Source organism: Seriola lalandi, unplaced genomic scaffold, assembly GCF_002814215.2.
Source record: "Seriola lalandi dorsalis isolate HSWRI2012SDOR001 ecotype SW California unplaced genomic scaffold, Sedor1 jcf7180002054188, whole genome shotgun sequence".
In the NCBI taxonomy this organism is placed as follows: Eukaryota; Metazoa; Chordata; class Actinopteri; order Carangiformes; family Carangidae; genus Seriola; species Seriola lalandi.
The window spans coordinates 675,157-700,177 of record NW_019524741.1 but is presented as its reverse complement, the minus strand read 5'-3'; the positions used below and the strand labels follow the sequence as shown (position 1 = coordinate 700,177).

Sequence of the window (25,021 nt, the reverse complement as noted above, 5' to 3'; positions counted from 1 at the left end):
AAACATGACTACTTGTGTTTACCCCCGCCCGCTCTCTCTCTCTCTCTTTCTTCCTGTGCACATACATACACACAGAACACATACACTTTTGGCTGCTTCAGCATGGCTCCTCTCCAGTGTCCAGACCAGGTTTTAGCTTTGGAAATCAACACCGCTGAGCAGTGATGGGTGGTGAGTTTTTTTTCCCTACAAAAAGAGGGAAAATAGGGGGGAAAAAAACTCCACTTACAGCTATCCTTCTGGGATTGGAGATAAGAGCCGGTGACCGCAGGCGCGCTGCACACCTGAACAGCCTTTTTCTTCTTCTTTTTTTTCTCACTCATCAGAAACCGAAAATGTTTTCGAATGAATCATCAAACTTTCAAGACTATCCACCTTTTTAATCATGGAGTGAAAGTGTGGTGGAGATATGGCCCCAGGGGGGGAATGTAAGTGTGTGACTGCAGAAAAGTGACGCCCTGCCCGCATCCAGATGTTCCATGTTTCCCTTTGCGCGCTCTGTGGAGAGATCTGCTCAGAACAGGGAAATCTTTGAACGCACGCTCCATCGTCCATGGCACCAGGCTGCTTTAAAAGGACAATGAATATCATGCTTTTTGTGTAAGGTGTTTTTTTGTAATAGTTTTGTATATTTTTTTTTTTGTCTGGACAATGGACAGCGGCAAACTGAAGACGCTCATGCTGCTGGGGATACATTTGCTCTGGGTTTTTGCGCTGTCTGTGCGCGGGCACGCTGCTTCAAATCACGAGAACGGTGAGTTTCCAAAAGTGTCTAAATTTTTCTGCTTTTATTAACTTTTATTTATGTAGCTACTTATTTTTATGTAATGTGGAAAGCATGTTTATGTTGCTTGTTAAAAGCAGTAGCACAACAATGTTAAGCACTCAATTAGTCTTGTCAGTCATGCATTCAAAATTATACTTAAGTGAAATTGCAGAAGTATTATCAGCAAAATGTACATCAGGAGCATAAAAACTCATTGTGTAGGTTTATAGTGTAATTTATTCCATATCATTGGATTATTGTAACTGGATGATTCACGTGTAAGCAGTATTTTAATGTAGTTGGTCAAAGACAAGATCATTTTAACTGCCTTATACTGCCGTATTTTAATTAGTCACAATGCATCATTTTATATGGTGATCATATGTTTTAAGTAAAATTTGCAAAAAAAAAAAGTATACTTGCCAGATAAATGTAAAATATACTTAAGAAACCTCAAGTACTTCAGGGGTAAATGTGCTTAGTCACTATACTTTCTGTCACTGTGGGTTGCTATAAATGTATGGCCCAAACCAAATCAAACTTTAATCTTAAGTTTAGGTTCAACTGGGATGAACAATGTTTAGGTTTAAAGAGCTGTATCACATGCTGTATTGCATTCACTGAGAGGCAGACAGATCAGACTAACTATATCACAGTGGCCTGTTGGCGCTGTGTTCGAGGTCAGTGAAGCAGCCATGTGTGACCGCCTGATGAATGGCTTCATTCTGATTCCCTCTCACACAGATCCACACATCACAACCCAGAAACCGCAGTGTCATCCTCTATTAGACAGAGCATGACCTCATGCAGTATGGATGTGTCTGTCACAAGTCTGACTCTCTTGTTTTATCTCCTCCCCAGTGATTGACCTTCTGGCAGCTCTAAACATGTCCAACCACAGCAGTGGCGTGGCCAGAATGCAAAGTCCCGGCAGCGTGATATACAGAATACGCCCCAGAGCACCTTACCTAACCCTTCCTCCAGAATATTCCCAGTTCCTGTACTCCAACTTTCAGGGTAGCATGGGGGTGTATTTCGTGGGTCATCAGTCATCGGGCTCCAGTGCCACTCTTTTTTCTCTCTCCTCTCTGTCCTCACCCATTCTCCAAATCATCTCCTCCACCCTCAATAACACTCTGCATTTGGACTACCAGGCTGGAGGAGGAGCTCAGGGCCTTGCCAGCTTTCACTTCCCTTGGAGGAACCCCTTCTCCAGGGATGAATGGGTCCAATTGGCTGTTAGCCTGGAGCCTGACAGACTGGTATTTTTTGTAGACTGTCAAGAAGCTGTTGTTGTGCCCATGAAAAGTGAAGAGAGGATCTACCTGGAATTGCCTCAAAATGTTGTCATCACTCTTGCCAGCACTCCACGAAGGAAAGCCAGCAAATTTAATGTGAGTTTCTTATACATACTGCTTAACTATGCATACTGACATATGAACAACATGAGACCTCTCTTTACTGATTTATTTTTTATTTACAGTCACTGCTCTGTCCATGAAACACTCTTTTAGGAAATAAATATATATGACATATACTGTATACACTAATATATAGTATGTCAAATTTGCATTTAGTGAATCTGTACAGTATATTTTCTTCCTCTTTTTAATGTGCATTCTGCACAGCATGTACAGTACAATACAGCTTGTGAGCATGTCTGTTTCTTTATGAATGCAGGGACATTTGAAGACGGCTGAGATTTCAATGAAAGCATATCTAAGGCGCCCATGGCACTGTGACAATGTTACAGGTAAAGAAACATTTCTATCTATCATATCAAACCTGGGTTTAAATCAATTTCTATATTTGGGAATATTCCCCACCATCTCACTTTTAATGTTAATATTGCAAAGTTAACTGGAGAGTTGTAATTACAAGGAAGTTATTCTTTCATCCAAGTCTATTCGATTGTCAGCAGGATTCAAAAATTTGCGTCAAACGTGGGGGACAGGTGGGCTATGGGCCAGAGAAGAACCCATTAAATTCTGGGGCAGATCTGGATTATTTACTATGAATTTGAATACTTGTCTCTGAAGTCTGGTGTAGTTGTTTGTTGTTTGACATTGGCCTTGGTGGAGGTTTGCACTCTCTGAATGCCCCTCTCGGTTTTCTGTTTTTCTGGTGAGCATGTCCATACAAGTACATCTCTGTATCCGTTTCTGACAGCATGTTGTGTGGTTTTGCCATGTGGCGAGAATTTACAGTGCCCCAGAGGTTTTAGTGTCATCCCCTTCTCATTTCCTTTTGCTTCATTCGTTCTCTCTACTGACCCTGATAATTTATTATGTTCTGAATTTCCTTCTGCTGGGAGAGATGACAAGAATTTTTTCAGAGATGAGCTCTCTTGTCAGTTACATGAACTAGTAAAACACTGATTGAACTTTGTTTTGCAACTTATTTTGTCTGGAATCCTGAACAGTGAGATACTCCTCTCATTCTCGCAACTCAGCACTAGGACCACCGTGGTTGACGTTCATTAGATTACATCTTTCGGCAGAAAGTCTCCCAAACAGTTTGTTTATTATTCCTCCTTGTGGGTCTTAATTTTGACTTTGTTTTCCAGGATGTTTGTTTAGGCTTAGGATTTGTTCTTTCCTTCATTGAAGAATTCTTCAGGAATCTCTTGCTCCTTCATCTCCTTCACAGATGCTCTGCCTCCATCTCAGCACACAGACGCCCAGAGCTCAGATTCTTGGACTGACAGCAGTCGAACATCGCTGCAGGGTGCTTCCCATAGTAAACTTCAAACAAGCCACAGGCCAGTGGAGAAAAAAAACAGCCGTTATCCCCCAGACATCCAGAGTGACCAGCTGCAGAGAGGTGTTGTCCTGGGGCCTCCAGGATCTCCTCAAGGGGTAAAGTCTGTTTCTCAGGCCCAGAGAGATGACAGGCTGAAGAAGCTGGAGAAAAGGATGGAGGAGCTTGCTCGTATGCTGGACATGGTCAAAGCTCAGGTAGCCATGGTATTTCACATAGAATATGCGACTTTTCATGAAAAATTATATGATGTAACACGACATGACATATTTGGATTTTATAGATTTTATGGTTTTCTAACAGAATGTAGACCTACAATCACGTGTAAAGTACCTGGAGGGATGTGAGTGCGTGAGGCAACGATGTGAATGGGAGGGACGTGAAGTGGACAATGGCCAGCACTGGCAAATTGATCTCAGCACTGTTTGTACTTGCACATCTGGAAAGGTCTCATGCCAACCTAACATCAGAGGTAAAGATGACTCAGCTTCTGTCTGTTTGTCCTATCTCTCTCTCAGTGGTGCCATTTTCATCTATTTTCGCTCTATCCCTTTCTTTGTCACACACACATACAAAACACATAAAACCTGTCCATGATTTTGGCACTCTCTCAGCAACCTAACACTAACAGACATTCAACTGGTCTTAAGTAGCTAGTTTGCAGATGGCCGTCCCTCCCCCAGATCCCTGTTTGTCAAGTCCCTGTCAAAATGGAGGCGTATGTTTCGTCTTGACCTCTGACCCTGAGGGGTTTCACTGCTCCTGTCCCCCCGACACCAAGGGACCAGTGTGTCACAGACAGCTGAGACAGGTATTTTTGAGCCAGATTAGAGTAGAAATAAAATGTCCATGTTGGTGTCAAAACTTTATGGTCAGTGTTGTGAAAGGCTTTTTCAGTCAGGCTAGCAGCAGCTCAAGAGATGTCCAGACTGGTGGTGTTGGTCCAGACTGAAATATTTCAACAACTATTGGATGGATTGCCATGAAACCTTTTATCATTCATTTTACTTTTTATCTAGCACCATTATCAGATCAAAATTTCAATTCATCCAGTATTTTGGTTTATGACTAAATACTTGCTAAACCAATGACACTCCCATCAGCCTTAGATGTATTTTGTGTTTAGTGCTAATCAACAAATGTTAGTATGCTAGAATGCTTAACAGTATGTATCAGTATGTTAACATTGTTATTGTGAGCATGCTAGCATGCTGACATTAGCATGTTGGCACAAGCACCACTGTGCCCAAGTACAGCCTCACAGAGCTGCTAGCGTGACTGTAGTGTCTTGTTGAATGTGTGTATTTATGTACTTTCCCAGTTGCATCGACTCTAGGTGTTTCGTTTGTTTTGGTTTAAAGATCTACTTATTGTATGTTTGGTTACCCGGCAGGTCTCCAGAACTTTTCAAATGCTTGAGGTGGGTCACAATCACAAATGAAAACTGAGGTTTGACACCCCCTTCTGTTAAGTGTTGTGTTACTGTAGTTTTCTTGTAGTTTCTTATAGTTTTAGTGTTTTCTTTATAGTCATTTGTTTGCATTTTGCTTCTGTACATTACTGTTCTATATTTACAAGCCTCTGTCGGGCGACCAAGGTACAAAGGAACAGTCAGACATTTTGGGAAATGCACTTATTTGCAAGTTAGATAAAAAAGATCGATATGATGGTAAGCTGATTTTTTTTTAGATTTGGGGACTGAGCAAGGCTAGCTGTTTCCAATTGATTCTGATCTTTGTGCTAAACTAATTTCATGTCTCCTGGCTGTAGCTCCATATTTAACGTACAGATTATTATCACTCTTCTCATGTACCTCTCAGCAAAAAAAGTGAATGCATGTATTTCTCAAAATGTCAAACTACACCTTCAATATAACTGATATAGTTCGTAGATCACTCTTTTGATTGTCTGTTTTGTTGGTTTAGCTTTGGCCTGCTGCATTGGGTGAGCCCAATAGCAGTGCTTTGTTTTACTTTTGTCCTTTGTCAGTTCTGGCTATGGGCATTGCAGTGGGGTTTAAGGCTGGGTAAGAGGCCTTGTGTCCCCCCTCCCCACTTCTAGGCATGTTTGGTCCCAAAGCCAGAGAACAACTGTGAAGGAGCACGGCCATTTCAACACCGCTGGGCCTTTAACCCTACCTCTGGCCTCTGTGAGGACTTCCTCTACTGCACTGGAAGCAGCAGCAACAACTTCCCTTCCTTTAATGCCTGTAGGGACCAGTGCATGTTGGGAGCTTGCTGCCTCCGCAAATCAAGGCAGGGTCTTCCCGCAAGCCAGCAGCATTATACTCAACGTGGATACAACATCTCTGCGAATAGGACACTCTGGGGATACAAGCTGTATAATCTGGAGGATGAAATGTTGTATAGCAATAAAGACTTCAACCATACTGAACTGGAAGATCTGAAAGGAAACCGTAGAGGCATTGACTGCTGCAAAGATCTGGATTTCACTTATACGTGTGATTACCTCACTTTAACACAGTGCCAAGCTCTGGTGAAGGACCAAGCTGGAGAGACACAAGCAGTGAGCTTTTCTCCCGGCATGAACTGCTCTGACATGAGATGTAGTGGAGGTTGTGGGTGCTTCACTGAACACGCGCTCTGGAAATACGAGGAAAGGTTCAGGCAAGGCTGTGAAGAATGCATATGCACAGGGAGTGACAGGGCTGACTGTGTTTGCAGACACCTGACCCAGCGAAAAGAGATTAGAGACCTCACACTGAGAGAGAGGAGGTTGTACCAGCGAGCTATCAGGAAACTCTACACCAGGTCAGGTAAGACTGTGAATCTAAATGTTATTCTTCCTTACCTTTTTAAAATTCAATGTCTACCTTTGCATCATTACTATGGGTTTACTTGTGTGTTTATATTTGTTTTCTTGTGGATTTAGATGCATGGAAGGGTTTTGCGCTACTGAGAGCCGAGTTCTCCCCTCAGGCTGGTAATCAAGCCTTCTTCCTCCCCTGGCACCGCTATTTCCTGCGATTAGTGGAGCACGAGTTGCAGTCAATGTCATCATGCAAATTGGCAATTCCATATTTCGAATGGACTGTGGACTCTGGGTCAATGAAGTCTTCAGCTGCCTGGCAGGCTGGTTTCTTTGGAGGAGATGGTGAGCCTGGCTCAGGCTGCGTTCCACATCACCCTTTCCAGGGTGTAACATCACATTTCCACTGGTCTCCTTGTCTTAGACGAAGATTCAACTCCTCGGTTTGTCATACAGTTTTGATTAATTTAACAGCCTACCTCATTGTATTTTCTGTACTTTGCAGTGTTTTGAGATTTATTACTGGTAGAAGGTTTGTATGTAATTGATTTTTGCTGCTCCCTTTAGGTGTTGCTGCCAAATGCAGTGAACCTGCAGAAGACTGTAAACCAGGGAGATTTCCAGTTGTTCTCCCAATCTCTGCAAACCTTTTCTGGCCTCTTTAGACTTTGGGTAGGGGGTGACATGGCTTCACCTCTGGCTGCTTATGACCCTTTATACCTGTCACACATGGCATTCATGGACAAGCTGTGGGCACAGTGGCAAGAGAAACATCAGCATGCATCAAAAAGACAAACTAATGGAGATGAACATGGTCAGAGCTTCATCCTCTACCCTGCCAGACAGAGGCATGTGAAGATGGAGCCTTTAGATGTCACCCCCAATGATGTGATTTCTTCTCAGCAGCAGATGTGTGTTGTATATGTGCCCATAACCATCGGCGCACCTTGTAATATGACGATATTGCAAAAACACCCACAAGGAAGTCGAAAATCTCAGAAGATTAACTTTGCCAAGCGCAAGTCACGCTATAGTGGTTTTGTTAGTGGAGCTTTCGACAACAGTGGTTACAACCAGCACGGATATGACCGTGACGGCTATGACCGAACTGGTTGGGACAGGTGCGGCTATGGCAAAGATGGCTTTAACCGAGACTTCATTGATAGGGATGGATATGACATATCTGGTTTCAACCGCTATGGGTTCAACCGTTACAATGTGACCTGGTTTGGCATGCACAGGGATGGGGTGTTTGAGAAAAAAAAGAAGCGTTATGGAGAGGAGGACAATGATGAAAAGACACAAGATAAAGAAAAGATAATGTCTGAGCTCTTCAGTGACAAAGGCTACAGTATCTATGGGTTTGATCCATTCGGCTTGGATCGTGGCGGGTTTGATGCATTTGGCTTTCGAACAGATGGTTATGACAAGGACAGTTGTAACTGGTTCTTCAATGGACCGCACTACCTGCGCTTCTACTTCCACACACAGCAACAATTGATGTCATCCAGTGACCAAGCTCTAAACCGCATCACTCGCACCTGCCCTCCCATCACCTCCCTTCCCACACACTGGGCCGCACAGGACTGGATGATTTTTGAGCCAAACAACAGCAGTGCTGTGAACGATCATCCTGAGCAGGACTGGGTGGGACAAGATAAGCCAGAAACAGATGACACTGCTATGGCAGCTAAACAAATTGAGAACAACATATGGCTTCCAATCACACCTGATCACAGGTATCAGCATCACAAAAACAAAAAGCGACAGTAGCCATGCAAAGCCAGACCAAAATTTGTTGATTGATGCTCATTATGGTTTGCCATGACCCAGTAGGTATTGATTAATGGCAGGTCCTCAACATGACCCCTCCTTACACCCGATTGGACAAACACAGCATTTGCTGGTCTGTTATCGTCAATTTTAAATTTCTATGCACTTATATCAGTTTCAGTTTGAGATGAAAACAAGGTCATGTAGTTGCAGATCAATACCTGACTTTACACCTGAGTTAAACAGTTGTTCTCAGGATGCAAAGTTTCCAGATTCAGTGAGTCACAACTACTGTGCTCAAGCAAATCATATTTGAAGTTTTTGAAACTGCTAAATTATGGTGAGATATTCCAGCTGGCTTTACAAGGCTAATATTAAAATAACCATATTTGAAATAGCAAATCTTTTCAAAATCTTTTTTTTGGTATTTCAACCAATGTTGTGATCCCCTTTCCCTCGAAACACTGTCTGTAGGTTTTGTTTCAAGCTCCACTGGTTCAGCGGCTGTCCCCTTGGCTCTGCTCCTATCACCTGCCCTGACCTCTGCCATCAGGCCCGCTGCCATGGTTACCCCGAGGCTGTCTGCCATATGCGCAGTTGTGGTTCTTGTTTCACAGAGTGGTGGGATCCAGAAACTGGAAACCATGTAATATGCCATGGCTGGTGAATACTAGACTGTCAGCCAGAAAAACAAATGAAGGATTAAAGTACTTTTCACAGCATTTAAGAGGAGGATGGACCAACATTGTCTCTGTGAGCTCGGAGAAACAGAAGGCTCTTCATGAGAAGGAAAACCGTTGAAAGGGACTGATACTGGAATAAAATATGACAAAGACTTCATTGGCAATATGAAAATACTGTAGTATGATATGCTTAACCTCATTCCAGGAATATGCATTTATACCACCACAATGTGACATTAACTCTGTATGGGCTACTTTATCTCCTATATGTATGGTGTTAAAGTGTTCACCCAACATAAAAAAACATCTTCTCTCTCTCATACCTCTAGTGGTATCTAGCAACATGCATTTTCAGTTACAAATGTCTACCTTAGCCTGGTTTCACACACTACAGTGTCACAAGATTTTCTTCAGCTGATAGTAGAGCGATGAAAACTGTTCTAGATTAATGAGTATTGTTTTTTTGAAAGAGATATTGCTGTTGACATTTTAAATGCAATTTTTCGACACTGAGCAGCACTCACCAAGTTCCAATAACAGCGAATGTGTTATAGAGAGGAGGCATAAATCTCAAAACCAAACTTTTCTGCTGAACTAGATACTAATAGAGGTAAGTAATACAACTATAAAGCTGCACTAATCAATGTTTTGTATTAATGAATAGCCTAATGAATAGCCTACATGTAATGTAGAGGGTGTAGGCTAGGAGCTCTGTGGAGGGATTTTAGTGGCTTTCAGCTCACTGTTTTGGTTTTACTGTTTTAGGTTTCCTAGCACCCTCCATTTTTATCTGCAGCAGGTAGATGTGTTCAGAGAAAACCTTCTAAAGAAACTGTGTGTACGCTACCTGCCTGGGACCAAACTACAAACAAAGTTAGCAGCTATTTGTGGACATACTAGTGGAGCATTTAGCTGCAGGAGAAGCTCAAAACAGTGTTAAAAATAATGAATATTGGATTTAATGTTGTTTGGTGGTCAGACACAAGACTCCAAATGATTGCTCATGCTGCTCAAAAATGCTGAATGTGTAAATAGGAGTATGAGATGACAGTTCGTCAATGTTGTCTTCACAGTTTGTTGTCCTTCCCCCAAGTGTCTAAAAGCCAGTTAATGCTTGTTTAATGGACCCTACTGGTAGTTTTATTATATGTACTGTATTACCACCATTTGCCAAAGTTTTCTAGTTGTTGCATTTGAGGAAACTTTCTACATCTTTCGGTCATAGTAAATTGAAACAAACGTGGGAATAATGTTGATGTTGAACTGGCCTCATTAAGGATCTATTTGTCTTTCTTTAACTTGCTCAGTCCACTCCCCACTCCCACAAAGTCATGGCAACTTTGTTCTCTCCTTTTTATTGTGCAAATTTTCGCCATCAGTGTAATACACATGTGCCCCAGGAGTGCACTGTCTCCTCTCTCCACCCCCCAAGACTACTCTCTCTGTCACTGTCTCTGTCTTTTCATCCATCTCTCTCGTAATTGTTTCTGCATGTAGGCCAGAAAACTCCAGTGGCACCAAGTTGATATACAGTCGCAGACTCACACACTTTGATCTCATGCATGCTTGGCGTGCTAGAGGAAATGCCTGTTGGCTGCTGGCACAGTAGGCAGCCTCACTGGCCTCCCTCTCACTCTGTGATTATTGCCCTCTCTCACACACAAACACATTGTCTCTGTCCTTTGGAGAGTCATCATTAAAATAATTATCTGCCGAAATGTCCAAGCTAAGCAAAAATACTATTTGATGAGCTCCCTGAAAGTCTTTGATGTGACATTGCTCTTCAGTGTTCCTTATATGCTATAATGTAAACAACTTTTTTCCCAGTAAAATAACATGAACAGCCACATAATAGGGGGAAGTTGTTAGGGCCATCCCCCAAGAGGGAAGCCTCAAGAAAACTGCTACCCCTTCCAGTTTTTTTCTCCCTGTTTCTCCTACAGTATATCTTTTTTCAGCGTTAATAGACTAACTGTAAGGCTACATGCACTTCTGGTTATGGTTACAGACCATAAAACATAGTGTGTAAGAGCGAGCATGTGTATGTTGCATCAGAACAATTCTGTTCTGTCATGACTGGAGAGACAGCAGAGCCAGATGTTCCGCAGTGACCTAGAGAAAAAGGTGAAGAAAATCTGCAATGGCAGACAGAGAAGGTGGAGAGCAACTGTAATGATCCAAACTTATTTCCACACTCTTTTATTGATTAAACTATAAGTATATACTCCTGTGTTATTACTTGGGATATCCAGATGCACACACAGAAGCTTTAAAATGTGTATGTACTAAATATTTTGTCTCATCTTCAGGGTGTGATCTGGATGGCACAGTTCATAATGTGTCCTACAGCCCTCTAGATGGCTGTCAGACATGTACGTGTAAGGTAAGTATTTGACACCAACACACACACTGTTTTTTTTCTGTTTGTCCTTTTCTCTCACCTCTGTTTCTCTCCTTCGGTTCGGCCTCAGGGTGGTAACAGGGAGTGCTCTCCCCTGCCCTGCCCATCACTGGACTGCACACAGAAGGAGGCTTTACCTGGAGACTGCTGCCAGCAATGCAAAAGTATGGACACAGAAAAAATATGCTCACACCAATAATTATGAGAGAAATAACTCTAAAGCAAACATTAAATGTCTCTTACTACATCACTTAGATATAATTAGGTTCAATTAATTGATGCAGTGACATGAAAAATAGTACAACATGCTTGCACAGGCTGCGTATTCTTAGATATTCAAAATGTTACTATTTTGCATGTATACTCTCTTCTTCATCATGTAGTCTCATCTTTGATAGTCTCTCCCCAGTAGGTCTTTTATCAATTACACAAAAGTTTTTTTTTTCAAACAAATTTATTTGCTTCAATTGAAACCCCTTTCACTAAATATGGTACCTACCAAAACTGAAAATTCTTCTTTGGAATACATCCAAACACTGCACTGAGGTCAAGGTTTATCAGGGTTGTTCCAAAGTTATATTTGCCTCACTGTCTCACAAAGGTTTTAAGAAAATGTTGTCAAAAATGATAAGATCTTATCATACAGCATTAGATTGGTTGAGCATTTCAAAATACCTGTATCACAAAATGGCACCTTTGTCTAAGCTGATTGATTGATCCCTTTGATCCTTACAAAGACAGGCGTTTTTTTCCATAACAGTAAAGTTATCTGATGTAACGTGTGCTTGCAGGTTGCATCCATTCTGGTGTCCCGTATGATCACGGAGCCAAGTGGAGACCAGAGGAGAGTCCCTGTGATGTCTGCCACTGTTTGGTGGGGTTGATACGAATTATCTACTTAGGTTTTCATCTTTTCTATCACCTTCATCTCTACTGATACTTATCTGTCTTCTCTCCAGGAGGGTCATGTTCACTGTGAGAGGGAGCAGTGCCACACCCCTTGTAAAAACCCAGCTTCTCCACCACCCGATTCCTGCTGTCCAGTTTGTCAAGGTGGGTGTCTTTCATTTACTGAAGCAGTGTTGGTGTTCAATGGACTGCAGATAAACAGTGTGTGCTCATGTGTGTCTTGTAGACTGTGGTATGAGTGGTCATGACTTCCCTAATGGAGCTGTGATTCCTACTGGAGACCGTTGTGAAGATTGCACATGCGTGGTATGTCTGACGAAAGTGATTAAATTACATTTTATCATACTTCAGTTATGAATCATTTTATTTTGAAGTATATCTGTGCTCTTGTTCTACCAGAATGGAAATGTGGTGTGTTCACCCCTTCCCTGTCCTGCTCTGTTTTGTCGAAACCCTGTGCATCGTGCTGGAGACTGTTGCCCACGGTAACAAACCTGCCCAACCTCATCCATATAACTTTCAAGCCTGCATCAATCCTTTTCTCAACTTTGACTTTGAATGAGGTGGTGCAGATGAAGTTATTTTTATCACTGAAAATGTTTACGTTGTGTGTGTCACCTGTAGGTGTGAGCAGTGTGAATATGAGTCCAAGGTGTATGTGGATGGACAGAAGTTCCCCTCCAGGTCAGACCCCTGCCTCCGCTGCCGCTGCTCTGTGAGTACAATCTGGCAAAGCTGTGTTCTGTGGTTATGTGAACTTCATTTGACTGGACTTGGTGAGGTTTCAGGACACAGGGGTACAAAGAAAACCTGTCAAAAAGTTTTTATACTTTCAGAAACAAATGTGATTGAAATTGAAAATGGGATTAAGTGGGAAAATTAGTCTGTTTTTAAAGTCCTGACAAAGCTTTGGGCTTAGTATCTGACAATAGGTGTTTGCTCTATCAGTGTGACACATTTAACCCCTACTTGTCTCTCTCTGTTAGGCAGGTGAAGTGTCTTGTGAGCGTATGGATGCATCATGTCCCACACTACGCTGTAGTCATCCAGCTAAACGCAAGGGGGAGTGTTGTTCCACATGTGATGGTCAGTGTATCTGTAAATTTGTTAAATAAATAAATAAATAACTAAAACTAAATAATAATAATAATGATAATATGTCCTATTTGTCAAAACTGTTTCGCCTACTGCATGCTCGCTTCCAATTTGACTTTTACTGCTCAAGCTCTAGCAAACATATTCAGGTTGTGTGTTCCTGCAGCATGTGAGTATGACAGGAGGGTGTATACTGATGGAAAAGTGTTCAGCCCTGCTGGCAGTGGACCCTGTCTACAGTGCAGATGCAAGGTAAGTCCATACAGTACACTCAAAAGAAAGCATTGAAACTTAAAAAAAATTAGCAAAGTAATACTTTGTTTCATGTCTTTTATTTGTGTCTTGTTTTTTTTTTTTGTTTTTTTTATTTACTTTCTCTTTTGCATGAAAGCATAGTATGTTTCTTTTCACAGCAGCAAATGGGCATGGCCATAATTTCTTTCATGTCATGTCTGTCTTCTTTTAAACATACCCTATTTATATTACATGCATATTGTGTTTTCATTTCAGGGTGGGAATGTGATTTGCCGTGAAGAGAAGTGCCGTCCTGCTCAGTGCTCTAACCCTATTATTGACCCACATCTCTGCTGTCCAATCTGCAAAGGTAATAATTCACACGCACGCACACATACACACACAGGTTCATCTCATCCATGAATATATGACAACTCCCCTTTTCCTCATTGTAGCATGTGTGTTGGAGGGGGTGGAATATGAAGAAGGCTCCAGCTGGCACCTTGAGAACCCGTGCTCCAGCTGCACATGTGTGAATGGAGACACCGTGTGTACACACACATACTGCCCCCCCATTGAGTGCCTGCATCCCACCAAGACCACTGGTAAGACTGTGTGTGTCTGAGCTTTGTTTATATGCAGATGACTGTGCAATCTTAGTACACCGTCTCTTTCCTTTCCTCAGGCTCCTGTTGTGCAGCGTGTGAAAGCTGCACTTATAATCATCGTATCTATGGCAACAACCAGAGGTTTACAACCCCTGACCAGCCCTGCCACATCTGCACCTGTCAGGTGAGCATGTCTCTATTCACAAACACTGTTCAACTTCGTACCTGCTGACAAGTCTTTCCTTCTCCTCAGCACGGCACCGTGGAGTGTGAGAGAAGACCCTGTCCTCCACTCAACTGCACCAACTCATACACACCACATGGAGAGTGCTGCCCTAGATGTCCAGGTACACAAACTCATGACATGATTTTAGTTCATGTTGTACATTTATCTGCTAATTATCCTATTTATGTTAATTATTCTCAGACAACTCAGTAAAAACCTTTGTGTATTTGTATCTTTTTCCAGACTGCTCCTTTGAAAACCGTGTGTTTGTGGATGGAGAGGCTTTTCCCAATCCTGTGAGTGCGTGTGAGGAGTGTAAGTGTGTGAGCGGCAGGATTGAGTGCCACCAAGCACAATGCCCTCATCCTCGCTGTAATGCACCTCGACCTGGAACATGCTGTCAGAACAACTGCAATGGTGAGGCGATATGACTTTATTATCAGGAACATAAATACCTTTCACAAATTAAAATCTCACAGTTTCACTATATTCCCCTACATCAGGCTGCAGCTATGCTGGGAAAGAGTATCCCAATGGACTGGAGTTTCCCCATCCCACTGACACATGCAGGACATGCAGCTGCATAGTGAGAGGAATAATGAGCATCACATCATGACTGTTGATCACACGTGGTCGTCTTGAAGCAGGTTTTCATTTCAGTCTGTGATATGTTTGTTACAGAATGGGAATGTCCAGTGTCTGATGAAGAGGTGCCCACCACTGCCATGCTCCAACCCAAATGTGCTGCCAGGAGACTGCTGTCCCCAGTGTCCTGGTAAGGCCCAAGTAAAGGGGCAAAGATACTTGGAGGAGTGAATGACACAGTTGCAGGTTTCTGGGCAGGTATTGCTGCTCTGAAAGCCACAGGAGGTTAGTGAATAGTGTGGCCTGTTGACTTGGCCTGCTTATCAGTATGGTCAGCAGATGGAGGTGTAGCGGTTGCTGTTGAACACAGTTCACGGAGGCAGTTAAACACACGGACTAGACAAACATATTTATAGATCGGGTGTGACTTACATCCATAATCCACTTTAGGTCTTTAGAAACCACAGCAAAAATAGCTAAAACACTAGCTAAAAAATCCTTGTAACTCCAGAATCAATCCACCAAATTATGTTTTTTACACTTTGTTTCACGTTTTTAGTGAACTATTTCAAAAGTAACAAAATGATTTGGATGATTGTTTTATGGACTGATTGGTCCATAATAAATCAGTGAATCCTTGAATTAGATTTTGATAACAAGTATGGGGAATTTTAGAGAAGTGGAAAATTGGAAAGGGTTTATCATTACTATCATTCTTGAGATGCTTTTTGTTATTTCAGGTTATATTTTTATTGGTATTTTATCATTATGGATGGCTTCACATGACCTTCATCTTATTCTTATTTTTAAAACAGAAATCTTAACAGAACATAATGAAAATCCCTTCCATGAAAGATACTATACTATACTTCCTAATTTCATTGGCTGGGTGCCCCTCTCTGGTTAACATGATCTGCTGTTTTCTTCGTTTCTTGGCTCATGATCAGACACAAAATGGATTATGAAGTTGTAGAGTGAAGGCATACTGTTGATTCTTTTCACTGATGTTCCTTCAGCTCCTCCATCGGACTGTGTGTATGAACAACGACCCTACAGACACACTGAGCGCTTTTACCACCCGACTGACAACTGTCGATTGTGTGGCTGCTCCAACGGGACAGTTCACTGTCACCGCAAGCCCTGCACCTTCGCTGCGTGTTCTCACCCCATCACACAAGAGTGCTGCCGGACCTGCGAAGGTAGTTCACAAGTTCACAAGTCCTGCCAGGACAACTTAAAGACAAAGCAGTTTTGATCCACGTAAGAGAATGCACATTTAGTCTCAACATGTGTCTATATTTTATTCCCTCTTGCAGGCTGTTTATATGACGGTCGAGAGCGAGCTAATGGGGAGACGTGGGGTGACGTGTCAGACCCATGTGCTGTGTGTGTGTGTCGTGAGGGCTCTGTCCAGTGTGAGAGGAAGCGCTGTCCACCCACCAACTGTAACCACCCCGTCCAGAGACAGTGCTGCATGTCCTGTGATGGTGTGCGATTGAAACACTTGACAGCAACATGTCATTCAAGAATTTTTTTTTTTAAATAGTTACTGACACCCTCACTGTTTTCCCTTCATTTATCTCAAAAATATGTCAGTCTCTAATTTTCTACTTGTCAGGTTGCATGTTTCAAGGTAAAGAATATCTTGATGGCACTGAGTTTGCTGATGACAAAGACCCCTGTGGTGTGTGTTACTGCTACGGAGGCGAGGTTGTCTGCACCAAGCAACCCTGTTATGGAGATTGCAGCCATCCATATAAACCACCCCGACAATGCTGTGGAGAATGTGAACGTATGTAAAGTCAGAACGAGACTCTGCTCGCATTCCTACTTTAGGATCAACCTTTATTTGTTCATTATTTTCATGATTACAAAACGACTCAATCAACCTTTCTTAATTGGATAGGCTGTTCCTATAACAGTGAAGTCCTCACCGATGGACAGTCGATCCCTGACCCAGGGAACCCCTGCTCTGAATGTACCTGCCAGGTAGTAACAACACACACACATTCACACACACACACACACACACACACACACACACACACACACACACATATTCCTGCTGGTTAATGTCATGCCTTTTCTCTTGCAGGGCGGATCAGTGCGTTGTGCGAAGACGCCGTGTGCAGCTGCTCTCTGTCCTCACCCAGTCCCCAACGCATGTGGCTGCCCTGTCTGTGATGGTGCGTAATCACTGCAAATGTAACAGAGCAAGTATATGTGGACTAAAGTAAATGATGAATGCTTTACTGTGTGTGTAGGTTGTCAGTTCCAAGGTGTGACATATGTTGACGGACAAGTCCTTCCAGGAGGAGAGAGAGGGTGCCAGGACTGCACCTGCTCAGTGAGTGAGACGGTCATTTAACTTTTTGGTCACTGAACCATCAAAGCTACTGTACATCCTACCTTTATTCTCCACAGAGAGGTGCGGTGGTGTGTGCGCAGAGAAGATGCCCTGCTGTGTCATGCCCACACCCAGCTCTGGACGGCTGTGCATGTGGAGTGTGTGATGGATGCAGCTTTAATGGACGAGACTGTTTTAACGGAGAGCGATTCCCACACCCAACAGACCACTGTCAGCTCTGCTCCTGTCTGGTACAACACAAAATATATATATATATATATATATATATATATATATGTGTATTTTTAAATTCACAATACTCTGTCCTACTCTGAAAGGCAATCAGAATTACAAGTTATTTGGAAACCCAAACAAACAAAGTGGTCTAATTACCTACAAGTGTCAGGTGTCAAGGTGGCTATAAAAAGTTTGGAGCTTGCCTCTTTAGATGGCAGCAGTGACTGTTTACTGTTTAAAGACATTAAAAGAAAAGTCTTAACTAGCTTCAGACACACAATTACACGACATAGTGAGTTGTAGAGATACTCAAATGGGATATTTTTGGTGTTGTATTCTTTTAATCCCACAGCCCTGACCCTGTGAAGACACTACAACAATTGTGATTTCCTTTTTGTACTTTGTGCATGAATAAACCTGGCTACCACTCCGTCATCCGTTCGTCCTCAGTTGTACCAGGATTACTCAGTGACATTCACAGGGTCTAAATGTGTGTCTTTGTGTATAGAACGGCGGTGTGGTGTGTGCACGTGCATCTTGTCCAGGTGTTGCCTGTGTGCGCCCAGTGACCCCTCCAGGGGAGTGCTGCCCTTTGTGCACGGGCATCTGTCTGCATCAGGGAAAAGAGTATCAGTCCGGCTCCACTTTCTCTTCACCCTCGGATCCCTGCTCCTCATGCTCCTGTCTGGTTAGTCTGTCTTACTGAGTGAAAAATAAACCATCTGATTGTTTAAATGATGAAAACAAATTGATTATTCTCTCTATCCACCTTGTCCCTTCATCCCCTCCTCTGATCAGAATGAGGTGGTTAACTGTCAGAAGAGACCTTGTCCAGTCCAGTGCTCCCATCCGGTCCCTTCAGGAACCTGCTGCCCAGTCTGTGACTCCTGTCTGTACGAGGGCGTCGTGCACTCCCACAGTCACACCTTCACGCCTTCCTCTAACCCCTGCCAACGCTGCACATGTGTCAGAGGCACTGTCACCTGCGTGCCACTTGCCTGCCCACCAACACCCTGTGCTCGACCTGTTACCAAGCCGGGACAGTGCTGTCCTGAGTGCACAGGTACTTGAACTGTTTGTGTAAATGCTATGTGAAGGCTTACATGTTTATACTGATTCCTCTAATATATTTTACGCAGAAATTCCTGGTTTCAATATTTCATGTAAATTAACATAATCTGCATTAGAATATTAGTCATGTACTTTCAGTCTTTGATTTGTACGCTGTCAAATAGAAAAATGCCAAATGTACTTACAACAAAAGATTATACTTAAAATGAAACTATACAATTATATAATTATGAAAGAAATTTGCTGAATTTAATTATTGTGCTGACCTCAAGAGAAATTAAATTCAAGAAGAGAAATATTTTTGTTTTAACTTTTAGTCCATGTCTCTTCTGTTCAGAGAAAAAATGAAAGTACTATAATTCAAGATATCAAAAGAATACAGGAAGTGATTATCTGCAAGATTTTCTTGATACATGTGTTTCTTTGTCTTGTACCTTTTTCTTTTTTTCTAATTCTGCCATTCAACTTTAAAAACCCCTTCAAATCATTTATGGGAAATGAGAAAAGCAATTTTAATTTCAAGCACCTGGTCACAAAAATTACAAAGACAAAACTGATCTGGAAACTGATTTGGAGCATGCCATTTTTCTCCCACTATAAAATAATGTAGGAAATCACTTCACTTTTTTCCTCATCTCTGTCTCTCTGTCTCTGGTCTCAGTGTGCATGCTGGATGGACAGGAGTTCACTGATGCGCAGACATGGACCCTGAGTTCAAATCACTGCTCGTCCTGCACCTGCCAGGTCAGCCTTCTACTGTATATCTCTTTGTTTTCCCTCCATATTTGCAGCCTTCCTTGTGTTTAAGTGCTGATCTGTCCGAGTCTTGCAGGCAGGTGAGGTGCGGTGTACGTCCCCCGAGTGTCCCAAGCTGCCATGTATGCATGTGGTGACTGATCCAGGAGCCTGCTGTCCTCGCTGTAGAGGTAAATATATCACTAAAAGTTTTACCCGCAGGAGGAAATAGTTGTGCCAGTGTCTGCGTTTTCCTTCTCAGGTTGTGTGTATGGAGGAGAGGAGCATACAGAGGGCAGCAGCTGGTTCGCAGACTCCACTCCCTGTATGACTTGTATGTGTGTGGACGGGGTGACCACCTGCTCTGAGGTACACTGTCTATCTCCCTGTATCAGCTTCATCAGCGTGCCTGGGGAGTGCTGCCCTGTGTGTGCTGGTAAGAAAATAAAGATCTAAGGCACATTAGCTGCATGTTTCATCATTAGGATTTTTTAAAATATAATCTTACATGATGTTTTTAAATAGACTGTGTATTTGAGGGCAGAGTTTACGGCCCAGGGGACAGTTTCCATCCAGCCGATGACCCCTGTCAGATCTGCACTTGTGAGGTATGAAGCATATACACCTGAAACCTGATAGCAATAGTTCTATGTTTAACTTGTTGATTTAGTGGAAGTTTGAAGCATTCGGTTTCCAATGATATGATCGCATCATCGCATTTGTGAACCAGACAATTTTTTGTTTAATAAATGCTTAAGAAAATAAATAGATTATCGAAATTGTTTTCTGGTAATTTTTTTTGGAGTTATAGAAATAGAAGTAATAGTAGTAGTTATAATCAAACCTGTTTGTATCTCAGGTGATGCCAGATGGAGAACAACACCTGAGGTGTTACCGAAAGCAGTGCCCCAGCCTGGTGGACTGTCCTAAAAGCAACATCTTGTTCTCTGGACCAGACTCCTGCTGTCCCGTCTGTGCACGTCGGTATTAAAGTGCATTTCATGATATGCTGTATATTATTTTGCTGTTCACTGTTACTGAGCTCTGCAATATTTTGTGTGCGTGTGTGTTTAGAGCCTCTCAGTAACTGCACCTCTGCACTGATTGGCAACGAGGTGTTGGCCACAGATGACCCCTGTTTTACCTGCCACTGCCAGGTAACATAGCGACGAGCCTTCTCTTGAGACGGTCTTTCTTTTGCATAGAAGCGAAGGAAAGTCTCTTAAACAGAGTGAATTGAGTGAGAGAGTTTTAGTTTGACATCTCATCATTTTGACATCTAATTGTCGAGTTGTTGGTACCAGTCAAACTACTATCAATATACTATTATGGGATTCTGTGCAGTATATTGATACTGTGTCTGTGTCTGTGAATTAGGACTTGACGTGGACCTGCCTACACCGTGTGTGCCTCCCACTTTCTTGTCCTCTTGATGAACAGTTCATGCCTCCAGACTCATGCTGCCCTGTGTGTAAAGGTGAGATAAAACTATATTTCTTCCTATTTGTCTGTTCCCTGGGCCTTTAAATTGTAAGTCATTGTCATTAAAACATCCACTACTGTGCGGTGTTTTCCTGTGTTTTATGCAGTGTGTGTGATTGAGGGTCAGACCCGAGTTGCCAATGGCAGCAACTGGACAGACAGCGATGACGACTGCGTAACATGTGCCTGTAATGTGAGTCGGACAGATATACTTACATTCTTCATTCATTCCTCATTCGAAATAGCATTTGCTTTACCAGATAATATGGTATAATGAACATTAACACTGGGGAATCAAAGAATACATCAATCTAAGAAAGACAACAAGCAAAAGCCCTTACAAAGAGACTTGCACAGTGATTACCAAGAACAAATTTATCCAAGTCTGTCATTACTGTATCTGTTTGAGTTTAACATGTGCTGTGATCCCCCCCCCCCCCCAAAAAAAAAAAAAAACAGAGTAAAAAGTACAATAGTTGCACAACTGACCTTTTCAAGGCCGACATAAAGGAAGGATTTGATTCTGGGATTGTTGAAAGGTCTGAAATATCTGATATTTACACGATCTACCTCTAAAACCCTCTCTTCTTTCTGTATGCATCTGTAGTCGGGCCACATTGAATGCAGCATTGAAGAGTGTTTACCTGCGGTTTGTCCAGCTGGCCAGAAACCAGTGAAGACTCCAGGAAAATGTTGCTCTGAATGCCAAGGTATCATTGGCAGTCAATACAGTGACCATCACTAACTATTCTGTGTGCTTAAACTTCTGCCTAACACGTTGCATGTATGTGTGTGTCTTTCTTATGTGTGTGCGCGCTTGTACGTGTGTGCGTGTGTGTCTATGCGTGTGTGTGCGTAAATGTGTGCTGTAGACTCAGGAGTGTCATGTTTGCACCAGGGGACAGTGTATCACTGTAATGAACAGTGGGAGGTGGATGAGTGCACCAGCTGTACGTGTGTGTCTGGAGATGTACACTGCCGTAGTGAACGCTGCCCTCCCCTCACCTGTGCAACAGTCAGTGTAACAAAGACACACACACACACTATTTCTCAGTGTTTCATCATAATTTAAAATGTTCCCATGATGCCTTGCTGTTCTAACCCCTCAGTCTGTAGAGAGACATTAAATATCATCAATGTTTACACTGGCTGTTTCCTCAGAGCTCATTCTGACACTGCAGACATTTATTTGATTTCCACTGAGTCTCCTGGGTCCATCATAGTTACTCAGACAGTGTAGCTGAGCCTGTGTGTGTGTGTGTGTGTGTGTGTGTGTGTGTGTGTGTGTGCGTGCGTGCGTGCGTGCGTGCGTGCGTGCGTGCGTGCGTGCGCTATCAGGATGAGATGCCAGCCGTTGTCCCAGGCTTGTGTTGTCCTCATTGCCTTCCTCGTCCAGCCACCTGCATTGCCTTCGGCGATCCTCATTATCGCACCTTCGATGGCCGCATGTTGCACTTCCAGGGAGCGTGCACATATGTCCTGGCACAGGACTGTGAACAGGGAGACTTCAGGTGAGAGAGTCACCATGGTTACCCAAGCAATTGGAAGTACACGTTGCTTCATAAAGGTGATGACAGGGTTTTACATGAAAATGAAGTTCGTTATTTTACATGTGAAATTGCTTTATTTGTGATTTTTGTTTGAGCTCTTCTCACTGGTTTGAAGTGGGCAGGAAAAAGGTGATCTCACATATTTACATGCACCAATCAAGATTTAGAAATATTTAAGTCAAAATGTTACCCAGCCAATGTTGATCAAATCAGATCATCATTGGAAGTTTCCGAGCCTTAAACCTGAATAAATAATAATTAAGGGTTGTGTTTTTGAACTTTAACTTTGATTATTGAATACATAGTTATACACATTTAAAGTAAGAGAGAAATACTTTGGATTTTAAAGTTTTCAGGGGCTCTAAAAGGTCACCAAAAAGACTGACAACTACTGTCCTAGACAATCTATGCCCTCAAACTAATGAGCTTTAGCAGCAGAAAAATGGAATAAAACCGCACGTTAGTCTCAGTTTGCAGGAACATCCACTTTTCATGCTGCTTCTGTAACCTGCTGTAAAAAAAAAAATTTAAATATAAAAAGATAAATTTCAAAAAGGGAGTAACATTTTTTTAAGTCAAGTCCCTCCTCACATTAAGTCCTGCCCACAACATCCAATTTCATACAGAAAAACTGAAACATGTCAATCCAGCGAAGAAAATGACAAGCCTTTCAATAAAGTTCTTTCATTGAATGTTAAACATGAAGCTCAAGGTCTCCTCTTTGTTTGTATAGTATTCATGCAACTAACGATGATCGTGGACGTAAAGGAGTGTCCTGGACTAAAGAGGTGACTGTGTTCATAGAAGACGTCACAGTGCAGCTACTCCAGGATTGGGTGGTGAAGGTTTGTGTGTACAAGTACCGCACATGATTTTGTGCAGTCATGTTTGTGTTTGGCATCCACTCAGCCAATTTTTTTTTCTACCTTCAGGTCAATGATGAAGTTGTGACTTTGCCGTTCCTCAGAGAACCGTACATCTATATTGAACGACAAAGCAACACCATCTTACTCAATACTAACATCGGCGTGAAGGTAAAGTCTTGTCTCTTTCATCTCTCCCTCTCTCTATGGATGATATGTGATTGGATATACTGTCATTTGTCACATTTACAGACCCTTTCATCTTCCTTTAGGTGCTGTGGAGTGGTCGTTCACACCTGGAAGTGAGCGTGCCAGGCTCCTATAAGGGCCACACCTGTGGTCTCTGTGGAAACTTCAACAACTACTACCAGGATGACCTCCGAATGCCCAGTGGACGACTCAGCCAGTCAGAGTCTGACTTTGGCAACAGCTGGAGGGTAAAACAAACACACTGAAGAAACAGAGAGACTCAAATAAAGGCTGTTCAATTCTTAATTGCACATGCATCAAACAACTGTTTGTCATTTTAGGTCACAAACAGTAGCCACTCCCTCTCATCCTGTCAACCTGGTAAGGATGTCGACCCATGTAAGGACGCAGGCTACCAGGCAAAGAAGGGGGCTAATGCTCGCTGTAAGGTCTTGAAGTCTGCCGTCTTTAAGCCCTGCCATCGTGTGGTACCTCCTGACCCATGGTATGCAGCATGCGTATATGATCTTTGTGCCTGTGGGGCCAACAGTGATGAGTGTCTGTGTGACGCACTGGAGGCCTACGCCAGTCAGTGCAGAGAGGCTGGAGTCGTCCTGCAGTGGAGGAGCCCATCTCTGTGTGGTGAGTGAAACACGCTCGTAGGTCATAAATAATCAGACAAAGTTAGAACAGTTTTGTCAAACACAAACTGAACTACACTGCAAAATTATCATATTATACCTGTAAGTACTTGCAAAAAAATAACAGTCATAATAGTAATTGCGATCTTTTTCTTAAAGGTCTACCTGCTCCTATTGTAAACTGCTCAGTGATGTTTTACTGTGCTACACACAGGCAATCTGCAACAATTTATTCTCAAATGAAAATAAAAAACACAGTTCTGTCTTTTGAAAAAGTCATCTTATGGTTGTCAAACACCTGCTGACTCCTGACTCACCAGTAAAGGTCATCAGAAGTGAAACCCTTTCAGTCTCTCTCATTGTGTTTTTTTTCTGTGGCTGTCTTTCACAGCTGTGGGCTGTCCAGTGGAGAGGGGCTTTGTGTTTGACGAGTGTGGTCCCCCATGTCCCGTAACCTGCTTTAACGTTGACGTACCACTGGGGGTGATAGAAAGCCACTGCTTCAAACCCTGTGTCCCAGGCTGCCAGTGTCCTGCTGGTCTGGTTCTACACAACAACTACTGCATACAGCCCGAAAAGTGCCCCAAGATCATTCATGGCAACCACACATGATCCTTGAGCTGCTCGCTTTCAGAAGTGCACTTAATTTGTATGCACACACATGCACTGCCACCTCTGATGATCTGCAATCCACACAAGGACTGCATCAGCCTTTTGTTACTGTATACTGAAGTCTGAAATGGAAAAATATACCTGTTGGTGAACCTGTGGATTCTGCACATTGACTAAAGTGAAATACTGCATTTCTTTATGTTTATATAAACATTTTCACATATGAATATGTAGCACTGAATATTTATACTACAGAAGGGTTTGTCATGTTATTTTCACATGTCACATGTTAATTGGTGTTTTTCCTAATAGTTTTACACATTTACCAAATATTAAATTGTTTTAGTTTTATAGTATTATTATTTAGAGTCAAAAGAGCTTTTGTTCACTGTACAGGTTTATTTCAGCACTGTGCAATATTGACTGTATAGCTCAGGTATTCTTTTTTTTTTCTTCGTTTTACAAATAAACAGTTTTCACTAATA

General features: G+C 42.4%; 2 protein-coding genes across 2 annotated transcripts; both read left to right on the top strand.

The window, feature by feature from the left end:
• Nucleotides 1-136: 136 nt before the first annotated feature.
• On the top strand, nucleotides 137-25,021 carry kcp (kielin cysteine rich BMP regulator). The gene is made up of 46 exons (XM_023403944.2): nucleotides 137-754; nucleotides 1,628-2,160; nucleotides 2,447-2,519; nucleotides 3,416-3,723; nucleotides 3,830-3,998; nucleotides 11,061-11,134; nucleotides 11,223-11,316; nucleotides 11,944-12,026; nucleotides 12,112-12,205; nucleotides 12,288-12,367; nucleotides 12,461-12,546; nucleotides 12,686-12,776; nucleotides 13,048-13,147; nucleotides 13,323-13,408; nucleotides 13,667-13,760; nucleotides 13,846-13,995; nucleotides 14,076-14,182; nucleotides 14,252-14,345; nucleotides 14,468-14,641; nucleotides 14,728-14,810; nucleotides 14,906-14,999; nucleotides 15,826-16,008; nucleotides 16,126-16,296; nucleotides 16,428-16,601; nucleotides 16,716-16,798; nucleotides 16,905-16,995; nucleotides 17,074-17,156; nucleotides 17,234-17,407; nucleotides 17,902-18,081; nucleotides 18,192-18,456; nucleotides 19,126-19,208; nucleotides 19,297-19,390; nucleotides 19,462-19,635; nucleotides 19,725-19,807; nucleotides 20,059-20,179; nucleotides 20,274-20,356; nucleotides 20,577-20,676; nucleotides 20,789-20,874; nucleotides 21,289-21,391; nucleotides 21,554-21,696; nucleotides 22,020-22,192; nucleotides 22,965-23,076; nucleotides 23,164-23,265; nucleotides 23,367-23,531; nucleotides 23,625-23,925; nucleotides 24,316-25,021. The coding sequence occupies exons 1-46, from the start codon at nucleotides 652-654 to the stop codon at nucleotides 24,534-24,536; spliced, it is 6,318 nt and encodes a 2,105-aa protein (XP_023259712.1). The 5' UTR covers nucleotides 137-651; the 3' UTR covers nucleotides 24,537-25,021.
• Nucleotides 4,256-10,001, top strand: LOC147819242 (uncharacterized). Its single transcript, XM_087173387.1, has 5 exons — nucleotides 4,256-4,946; nucleotides 5,588-6,302; nucleotides 6,419-6,738; nucleotides 6,863-8,034; nucleotides 8,543-10,001. Exons 1-5 carry the CDS (start codon nucleotides 4,938-4,940, stop codon nucleotides 8,733-8,735), a joined length of 2,409 nt encoding a protein of 802 aa, XP_087029513.1. The 5' UTR covers nucleotides 4,256-4,937; the 3' UTR covers nucleotides 8,736-10,001.